The 11,763-nt window shown below is 44.8% G+C and overlaps 1 protein-coding gene across 1 annotated transcript in view; it reads left to right on the forward strand.

Moving 5' to 3' along the window:
* LOC139753351 (von Willebrand factor A domain-containing protein 7-like) overlaps positions 1–11,763 on the forward strand; it is a 64,558-nt gene that overhangs the window by 37,916 nt on the left and 14,879 nt on the right. Inside the window, exons 14-17 of the mRNA XM_071669707.1 lie at positions 1,592–1,796; positions 6,408–6,570; positions 6,756–6,882; positions 11,030–11,215. Coding sequence (XP_071525808.1) covers positions 1,592–1,796; positions 6,408–6,570; positions 6,756–6,882; positions 11,030–11,215 — 681 coding nt within the window. The remainder of the gene's footprint in view (positions 1–1,591; positions 1,797–6,407; positions 6,571–6,755; positions 6,883–11,029; positions 11,216–11,763) is intronic.

Here is an 11,763-nt window from a genome sequence, read left to right on the forward strand (position 1 = left end):
TTCACACTGAGTCTCTAGCTGTCATGTATAATGCACCGAAACCACACCTCCCTTTCCACATCCAGGCCCCACAAAACTTTCCATGGTTTACCCAAGACGCTTCACATGCCCTGGTTCAATCCACTGACAGCACGTCGACCCCGGCATACCACATCGTTCCATTTCACTGCATTTCTTGTACGCCTTTCACCCTCCTACATGCTCAGGCCCCGATCACTCAGAATCTTTTTCACTCCATCTTTCCACCTCCAATTTGGTCTCCCACTTCTCCTCGTTCCCTCCACCTCTGACACAAATATCCTCTTTGTCAATCTTTCCTCACTCATCCTCTCCATGTGACAAAACCATTTCAAAACGCCCTCTTCTGCTCTCCCAACCACACTCTTTTCATTACCACACATCTCTCTTACCCTTTCATTACTTACTTTATCAAACCACCTCACACCACATGTTGTCCTCAAACATTTCATTTCCAGCACATCCACTCTCCTCCGCACAACTCCATCCATAACCCACACCTCGCAACCATATAACATTGTTGGAACCACTATTCCTTCAAACATACCCATTTTTGCTTTGCAAGATAACGTTCTCGACTTCCATACGTTTTTCAACGCTCCCAGAACTTTCGCCCCCTTCCCCACCCTATGATTCACTTCCGCTTCTGTGGTTCCATCCGCTGCCAAATCCACTCCAAGATATATACATAAACGTCCATACACGCACATACACTTACATATACAAATACATATCAACGTATACATATGTACATACATATACATACACATACACAAACGTATACATATATACCCATGTACATATTCATACTTGCTTGCCTTCATCCATTCTTGGCGCTACCCCGCCCCACAGGAAATAGCATCGCTACCCCTGCTTCAGTTAGGTAGTGCCAGGAAAACAGGGAAGATAAGCCTCATTCGCTCACACTCAGTCTCTAGCTGTCATGTATAATGCACCGAAACCACAGCTCCCTTTCCACATCCAGGCCCCACAAAACTTTCCATGGTTTACCCCAGACGTTTTAAATGCCCTGGTTCAATTCATTGACAGCACTTCGACCCCGGTATACCAAATCATTCCAATTCACTGAGTTCCTTGCACGCTTCTCACCCTCCCGTATGTTTAGGTCCCGATCACTCAAAAATTTTTTCACCCCATCCTTCCACCTTCAATTTGGTCTTCCACTTCTCCTTGTTCCTTCCACCTCTGACAGATATATCCTCCTTGTCAATCTTTCCTCACTCATTCTCTCCAAATTTCAACACACTGTCTTCTGCTCTCTCAACCACACCTTTTTTATTACCAAACCACCTCACACCACATATTGTCCTTGAACATTTCATTTCCAACACATCCGCCCTCCCTAGCCTGAGCCAGGTACCCATTTTATCGAGCAACCCCTAGGGTGGATGAACAGCTGGGTTGACTGTGGACCGATTGCTGCAACCAGGATTCGAACCTATGCGCTCTACCCTGGCGGTCCGTGAATGCGTCACGCTCAGGAACGCTGTATGAGCCTGTCAGTTCGTAGCATCAGACACCGTGCAGTAGTGACACCTGCTTCCTCCACCAGGTAACGTCTTCTGTCGGCTCCTGCCGGTGCTGATCACGCCTGTGGACACCAGCGTGGGCGTACTTGCTACAACGGAGGACCTAGCAGCCCGCCCTGGGGAAGAGTCTGACGCAGACTTCATCGTCACGAACTACGGCCTCAGCTCCTTCTTTACCATCACAGGCACAGACGATAAGGGATTCATGCAGAGCGTCATACCAAGCACGTGTGTAGCAGATGCCCTATTGTGCACTTGATTGTTCATGGATGTGTATCTGGATGTATGAGTGTGAAATAGTAACATGATTAGTGAACGTAATAATAATAATAAAAATAATAATGATAATAATAATAACAATAATAATGATAATAATAATAGTAATAATAATAATAATAATAATAATAATAATAATAATAATAATAATAATAATAATAATAATAATAATAATAATAATGATAATAATGATGATAATAATGATAATGATAATGATAATAACAATAATAATAATATTATTATTATTAATGATAATGATAATAATAATGATAATAATATGATAATAATATGATGATAATAATAATAATGATAATAATAATAATAATAATAATAATAATAATAATAATGATAATAATAATAATGATAATATTAATAATAATGATAATAATGATAATAATAATAATAATAATAACAATAATGATAATAATAATAATAATAATAATAATAATAATAATAATAATAATAATAATAATAATAATAATAATGATAATAATAATAATAATGATAATAATGATAATAATATTACAGACAATAATGATGATAAGAATAATAATGATGATAATGATAATGATAATAAATAATAATGAAAATGATAATAATAATAATAATGAGAATGATGATAATAATGATAATAATAGAAATAATAATAATAATAATGATAATAGTAAAAATAATAATAATGATAATAATAATGATAATAGTAAAAATAATAATAATGATAATAATAATAATGATAATTAATGAGGTCACGGTATGGAAAGTTTTGTGGGGCCTGGATGTGGAAAGGGTGCTGTGGTATCGGTGCATTACACGTGACAGCTAGAGACTGAGTGTGAACGAATGTGGCCTTTTGTCTTTTCCCAGCGCTACCTCGCGAGGGGAGGGGAAATGCTATTTCATGTGTGGCGGGATGGCGACGGGAATTGATAAATACAGCAAGTATGAATATGTACATGTGTATATATGTATATGTCTCTGTATGTATATGTATGTATACGTTGAAATGTATAGGTATGTATATGTGCGTGTGTGTGCGTGTATGTATATACATGTGTATGTGGGTGGGAAGAGGCCATTCTTTCGTCTTTTTCCTTGCGCTATCTCGCTAACGCGGGAGACAGCGACAGAGTGTAATAAATAGATAATAAACATATATTATTCATTTATTTTACTTTGTCGCTGTCTCCCGCGTTAGCGAGGTAGCGCAAGGAGACAAACGAATGAATGGCCCAACCCACCCACATACGCATGTATATATATACACGTCCACACACGCACATATACATACCTATACATCTCAACGTATACATATATGTACACACACAGACATATACATATATACACATGTACATAATTCATACTGTCTGCTCTTATTCATTCCTGTTGCCACCCCGCCACACATGAAATAACAAAACCCTTCCCCTGCATGTGCGCGAGGTAGCGCTAGGAAAAGACAACAAAGGCCACATTCGTTCACACTCAGTCTCTAGCTGTCTTGCATGATGCACCGAAACCACAGTTCCCTTTCCACATCCAGGCCCCACAGAACTTTCCATGGTTTACCCAAGACGCTTCACATGCCCTGGTTCAATCCATTGACAGCACGTCGACACCGGTACACCACATCGTTCCAATTCACTCTATTCCTTGCACGCCTTTCACCCTTCTGCATGTTCAGGCCCCGATCACTCAAAATCTTTTTCACTCCATCTTTCCACCTCCAATTTGGTCTCCCACTTCTCCTCGTTCCCTCCACCTCTGACACATTGTTGGAACCACTATTTCTTCAAACATACCCATTTTTGCTTTCGGAGATAATATTCTCGACTTCCACACATTCTTCAAAGCTCCCAGGATTTTCGCCCCCTCCCCCACCCTATGATTCACTTCCGCTTCCATGGTTCCATCCGCTGCCAAATCCACTCCCAGATATCTAAAACACTTTACTTCCTCCAGTTTTTCCCCATTCAAACTTACCTCCCAATTGATTTGTCCCTCAACCCTACTGTACATAATAACCTTCCTCTTATTCACATTTACTCTCAGCTTTCATCTTTCTCACGTTTACCAAACTCAGTCACCAGCTTCTGCAGTTTCTCATCCGAATCATCCACTAGCGCTGTATCATCAGCGAACAACAACTGACTCACTTCCCAAGCTCTCTCATCCACAACAGACTGCACACTTGCCCCTCTCTCCAACTCCCTAACAACCCCATCCATAAACAAATTAAACAACCATGGAAACATAACGCACTCCTGCCGCAAACCGACATTCACAGGGAACAAATCACTTTCCTACTTGTACACATGCCTTATATCCTTGATAAAAACTTTTCAATGCTTCTTGCAACTTGCATCCCACATCACATACTCTTAATACCTTCCACAGATCATCTCTATCAACTCTATCATATGCCTTATATAGGTCCATAAATGCTACATACAAATCGACTTGTTTTTCTAAGTATTTCTCACATACATTCTTCAAAGCAAACACCTGATCTACATATCCACTACCACTTCTGAAACCACACTGCTCTTCCCCAATCTGATGCACTGTACATGCCTGCACCCTCTCAATCAATACCCTCCCATATAATTTCCCAAGAATACTCAACAAACTTATACCTCTGTATTTTCAACACTCAAACCACTCACTACCGACTACTCGCTGCCCACCTCCCAAGCTTCTCATGCCTCAAGCATCTTTTGCGCAAGCCATCACTGCTTCCCTAAATACATCCCATTCCTCCCCCACTCCCTTTACGTCCTTTGCTCTCACCTTTTTCCATTCTGCACTCAGTCTCTCCTGGTACTTCCTCACACAAGTCTCCTTCCCTAGCTCATTTACTCTCACCACTCTCTTCACCCCAACATTCTCTCTTCTTTTCTGAAAACCTCTACAAATACTCACCTTCGCCTCCACAAGATAATGATCAGACATCCCTCCAGTTGCACCTCTCAGCACATTAACATCCAAAAGTCTCTCTTTCACGCGGCTATCAATTAACACGTAATCCAATAACGCTCTCTGGCCATCTCTCCTACTTACATACGTATACTTATGTATATCTCGCTTTTTAAACCAGGTATTCCCAATCACCAGTCCTTTTTCAGCACATAAATCTATAAGCTCTTCACCATTTCCATTTACAACACTGAACACTCCATGTATACCAATTATTCCCTCAACTGCCACATTACTCACCTTTGCATTCAAATCACCCATCACTATAACCCGGTCTCGTGCATCAAAACTACTAACACACTCACTCAGCTGCTCCCAAAACACTTGCCTCACATGATCTTTCTTCTCATGCCCAGGTGCATAGGCACCAATAATAACTCATCTCTCTCCATCTGTTTTTAGTTTTACCCATATCAATCTAGAGTTTACTTTCTTACACTCTATCACATATTCCCACCACTCCTGTTCCAGGAGTAGTGCTATTCTTTCCTTTGCTCTTGTCCTCTCACGAACCCATAACTTTACTCCCAAAACATTCCTAAGTCACTCTTCCCCTTTACCCTTAAGCTTCGTTTCACTCAGAGCCAAAACATCCATGTTCCTTTCCTCAAACATACTACCTATCTCTCCTTTTTTCTCATCTTGGTTACATCCACACACATTTAGACACCCTAATCTGAGCCTTCGAGGAGGATGAGCACTCCCCGCGTGACTACTTCTGTTTCCCCTTTTATAAAGTTAAAATACAAGGAGGAGAGGGTTTCTGGACCCCCGCTCCCGTCCGCTTTAGTCGCCTTCTACGACACGTGAGGAATGCGTGGGAAGTATTCTTTCTCCCCTATCCTCAGGAATATATATATATATATATATATATATATATATATATATATATATATATATATATATATATATATATATATATATATATATATACGCAGATAGTGCCTATGAACGCGCACTACCATTTAACATACCATCCTCCAACAGCCAGGATCGAACCCAGGACCCCTGCGTAGGCGGCGGGAGCACCACTGGTCGTGTGTGTGTGTGTGTGTGAGTTGGTGGGTGTGTAGGTGGGTGGGGGGGTGGGGGGGTTGTCATTTCCTACGTGTATGTGTGTTGGGAAGAGCTTTACACAGCTGAAGATCCCCATCTCCTGACCTTTCTCCTCTGTTGTATTACCTCAACATTTATTTAACCACTACTGTATAACTATAAAAGAGTTCTACCGGCACATCCACTTGCATACTTATATAAATACAACCTCCACACACCACTGCGTTCTACATAAATACAACCTCCACACCACCACTACGCTTTCCATAAAGACAACACACACCACGACGTTCTACATAAATACAACCTCCATACACCACTACGGTCTACTTAGGGAATTGCATGTTCCATGTTAAACATCATCATACCTACTTACACGACATTAAGCTCCACTCTCAAACTCACAAGCTGCTTTGTTACAAGCAATACGGACACGGAGGACACTGAGTACATCCACAACACTGACAGACAAGCTCAAGGAAGATAGCTACAAGCACAAGCAGACACCAGCAGTAACCCTGCCTCGCCTGCCTCCAGGATATACATCCAGAACAACTCGTCGGTTGTGGTGCAAGCTCACTTCGTGGTGCCGAACACCGCCACCCCCGGCACTGTGAGCATGGTCACCGTCACGGCCCAGAGCGACACTCAGACACAGTCCGTCAACAGCGCCATCTCTCAGTTCGTCGTCTTGCCACTGGTCTGTACCGTCCTTGAGCTACACCTCACAACCCCATGTTCCGTGAAATAACAGTATGCCATAATAACCTCATATTACTAAGACGTATTTCCTTAGCATGGAAGACAGAGTAATAGCTTATATGTATCATATCAACCATGTTGTATCGCACTATCTTCATTATGCTCTCCTGGTGTGTGGTGCAGGTGAGCGACGTAGCCCCACCAACCTGCATTCTGAACAGCCAACCAGACTGCAGTGGCTACGACCTCAACGGCATCTGCTCCGAGAAGAACTGGACGGCTCAGGCTTCCCTCCAGGACGAGTTGTCAGGTACTGTACACCTCTTGTTGTGAGGTCCGTGTTGACACTGCACACAACTTGGTCCCACGCCACACTCCTGAGCACTGCACACAACTTGGTCCCACGCCACACTCCTGAGCACTGCACACTCACTTGGTCCCACGCCACACTCCTGAGCACTGCACACAACTTGGTCCCACGCCACACTCCTGAGCACTGCACACTCACTTGGTCCCACGCCACACTCCTGAGCACTGCACACAACTTGGTCCCACGCCACACTCCTGAGCACTGCACACAACTTGGTTCCACGCCACACTCCTGAGCACTGCACACAACTTGGTCCCACGCCACACTCCTGAGCACTGTGCACAACTTGGTCCCACGCCACACTCCTGAGCACTGTACACAACTTGGTCCCACGCCACACTCCTGAGCACTGCACACAACTTGGTCCCACGCCACACTCCTGAGCACTGCACACAACTTGGTTCCACGCCACACTCCTGAGCACTGCACACAACTTGGTCCCACGCCACACTCCTGAGCACTGCACACAACTTGGTCCCACGCCACACTCCTGAGCACTGCACACAACTTGGTCCCACGCCACACTCCTGAGCACTGCACACAACTTGGTCCCACGCCACACTCCTGAGACACTGCACACAACTTGGTCCCACGCCACACTCCTGAGCACTGCACACAACTTGGTCCACGCCACACTCCTGAGCACTGCACACAACTTGGTCCACGCCACACTCCTGAGCACTGCACACACTTGGTCCCACGCCACACTCCTGAGCACTGCACACAACTTGGTCCACGCCACACTCCTGAGCACTGCACACAACTTGGTCCACGCCACACTCCTGAGCACTGCACACAACTTGGTCCCACGCCACACTCCTGAGAACTGCACACAACTTGGTCCCACGCCACACTCCTGAGCATGCAACACAACTTGGTCCCACGCCACACTCTGAGCACTGCACACAACTTGGTCCCACGCCACACTCTGAGCACTGCACACAACTTGGTCCCACGCCACACTCCTGAGCACTGCACACAACTTGGTTCCACGCCACACTCCTGAGCACTGCACACAACTTGGTCCCACGCCACACTCCTGAGCACTGCACACAACTTGGTCCCACGCCACACTCCTGAGCACTGCACACAACTTGGTTCCACGCCACACTCCTGAGCACTGCACACAACTTGGTCCCACGCCACACTCCTGAGCACTGCACACAACTTGGTTCCAAGCCACACTCCTGAGCACTGCACACAACTTGGTCCCACGCCACACTCCTAAGCACTGTACACAACTTGGTTCCACGCCACACTCCTGAGCACTGCACACAACTTGGTCCCACGCCACACTCCTGAGCACTGCACACAACTTGGTCCCACGCCACACTCCTGAGCACTGCACACTCACTTGGTCCTACATCACACTCCTGAGCACTGCACACAACTTGGTCCCACATCACACTCCTGAGCACTGCACACAACTTGGTCCCACGCCACACTCCTGAGCACTGCACACAACTTGGTCCCACGCCACACTCCTGAGCACTGCACACAACTTGGTCCCACGCCACACTCCTGAGCACTGCACACAACTTGGTCCCACGCCACACTCCTGAGCACTGCACACAACTTGGTCCCACGCCACACTCCTGAGCACTGCACACAACTTGGTCCCACGCCACACTCCTGAGCACTGCACACAACTTGGTCCCACGCCACACTCCTGAGCACTGCACACAACTTGGTCCCACGCCACACTCCTGAGCACTGCACACAACTTGGTCCCACGCCACACTCATGAGCACTGCACACAACTTGGTCCCACGCCACACTCCTGAGCACTGCACACAACTTGGTCCCACGCCACACTCCTGAGCACTGCACACTCACTTGGTCCCACATCACAGTGTCATACTCCACAGCGCCAACAATTTGCTTCTAGAATCTCCACTGAGGTTGCAACTATCGTTCGTTCCTTCTGTGGCTCAAGGACCATTTACTTAGAGCGTATAGAGAGAATGATCCTAAACACCGGGAGATGGTGTGATTTCTCGGGTGGTGTTCATAACTCGACCTTGATATGACTCAAGCAGTTGACTGGCCTTAAGCCCAACCAACCAACCCGCAGCTGTTAAAAATGAAATATGAAATAGGCGAGGACATGGCTAGGCTGTGAATCTTGGGTATTCACTGTTCGGCAGATGTATACGATAAACATTTTTGTTTTGTTTTGGTTTTATGTAAACAGTCTTGTTTTTCTATAATCTATGATTTTTTTTCCAAAAGAAGGAACAGAGAAGGGGGCCAGGTGAGGATGTTCCCTCAAAGGTCCAGTCCTCTGTTCTTAATGCTACCTCGCTTTCGCGGGAAATGGCGAATAGTATGAAAATGATTTTTCTCATAGTTCACAATTAGTCCATCTTTATGTAAGTTGATTATTTGCTGAAAATTGAATATTCACATTAGATTTTACTTATTCTCAGCATAGATCAGATATTGATGTATATACGAGTGAGGCAGCTCCTCCCTGCTTGTCTTGTAATTTTGATTCATTGAAACAACTGGAGGAACCATTGTCATTCAGTAAAGTCCCACATCAGATATTGCCAGCAGAAGTTAAGTTACGTGATTTAGATGGAATTATATTCCGCTGGTCAGATAGTTTGCTGACTGGTCGTAAACAAGAGTAGTGATGAACGGTCAAGCCTTGAAATGGTTCATCGTAACAAGTGATGTGTCGCAGTGATGAGTGTGGGGGACCACTTTTCTTACATACATTTATGACATTGACACATAGGCTGTTGCGTTGTAAGATATCAAAACTTTTAGGCAATACTAGACTGGAAAGTAAACAGAAATTGAATATACGTAGCTTCAAGCTCGTAAACAAGCTTGTTGACTGTGCTCACCGGTGGCGAATCAATTGTAGTACCAATAAGTACAAGATTTTACTCAAAATGTTACGAAAAGACGAGCTCCAGTACGAATTCTATTGAGCGTCAAAATATAAGTGAGGAAAATTACATACATGGAATGATATTCCGTGGCTGAAAGCCAAGTCAGCTCTTGTGGCCGTTGGCAACACAAGAGTGGGCCGTTACGATAACAGTTTCTTTCCCTACACCGCGAAGCTTTAGAACTCTCTACCCTCTCATCTCTTTCCCAAAAACCATGATGTAGCACATTCGTACGTACTTTCCCTTGTCTATTCTTTTCCCTTTCAGTAAGTTCTCTAAATCTGATGACTGGAGCATCTAACGTAAAGAAAAGAGAAAGCAATAAAAAGAACCAGTGAGAAATGAATAAAGTTTTCGCCTTACGTGTCGGGCATTCAAATTCGTGGCAAAGAAATCAGTCCTCACTTTACAATTCAATGATGCATCCCTACGTATTCAGCCTTCGTTACCCTACATGAAAAAAAGTAGAAGGAAACGACACAGACAAAAGTACAACGGATAACTACCGAGATGATTCCCGGACTGAGAAATAAATCCTACAAGAGCCAACTTGAATTCATAAAGCTTAGAAAACAAGTCTTAAAGGTTTTTGAATCAGGTATTCCATATAATCAAAGGCTTTGACACTCGATCCAAGCAGCTGTTTCATAAGGATAGATTTCTCTGATTGCACTCGTAGTAATGGATGCACTTCCAGTGAGGCAAAGTTCTTCTTTAATAAGATTACAAACATATGGAAAGATATTTGAAATCAACCCACAGTTACGTTTATGAACTGGCTTAACAGATTCTTTGCTTGAAGATCACGACATTATTTGTGCCTCCTGAGATGAACGTAAAGTTTACAGGTATTTCTCCCTGAGTCATTTTGCTTTTCATCTCACCACATTTATCTCTGTTTCTGATCTCTCCCAGTATCATATACAGCCTCAAGAAGGACCCAGTAGTCCGTTGCTGTTGCATTCCTTTGCACTCTTTCTCTACGAGTCTCCTCTTTATTCATGTTTATCGTATCTGAGTCCAGGTCTTCCCCACGTCTGGAGCTGACCTTCTTCACTACCCAGCCCTGAGCCTCCCTCTCCTGGAGGCGTGCCTTCGTTCTGGGGTCGTGCCACCCAGGTCTGAGCCTACTCCTCCCCTGTGATGCCTTACACTCGTCCAGGTCACGTGTCCCCTCTTCCCAGGGCTGGTGAGCGTGTACGGCCGCCCCGCGGGATTCTCGACGGAACTGACTGGATTCACCCCAGGCACGACGGATCAGGTGGGCATGCTGTACTCAGCCTCCTGCTGCAACTCCCAGGTCGACCTTATCGGCGTCGACTCTGTAGGCAACATGGGCAAGTGCCGCATCGACATGGGCACCCTCGGAGGTGAGTTCCTTCCTGATGGTCGAACGTTGATCATTTTCCTTGTGTTTATACTTCAGCCTGTACATCGTGAACTACGTATACTTTATAAACGTAAGTCTTATGGCCAAATCCATGATATAGGATCCTCAGAGACCATTTCACAACACGTAGAAAAATATGTTGTTGAGTCTGTCAGATACATTTCAACAATGAGGATGTAACATGTCTCATGACAACATTTAGCATGACATGAGCAGGGTTTAGCGACGAAAATCACGCGTTTCTATTATTCTGCCGTGGCTTGGGAGACGCAGGTCCTGATGTAAATATCTTTCTGTCCTCTTGTTCGAGTGAGACCCTGCGGCCAGAGGGTTCCTTTACTGTCATCACTTGGATACCTGGCAATACTGAGCTAGAAGACGAGGCCAAATGTCTGTTGGTGTGAGTCTCAGTTACTGCAGTGGTGAGTGTCGGGCGATGCGATTGTTGACTCCCTGGACCTACCCCAGCTTCTGGTTTTACCAGAACGTAGCGTCGGGACTCACTCACTGTTTGTCCGTCTGGCTGTG

The sequence above is a fragment of the Panulirus ornatus genome, chromosome 14 (assembly GCF_036320965.1).
Source record: "Panulirus ornatus isolate Po-2019 chromosome 14, ASM3632096v1, whole genome shotgun sequence".
Classification (NCBI taxonomy): Eukaryota; Metazoa; Arthropoda; class Malacostraca; order Decapoda; family Palinuridae; genus Panulirus; species Panulirus ornatus.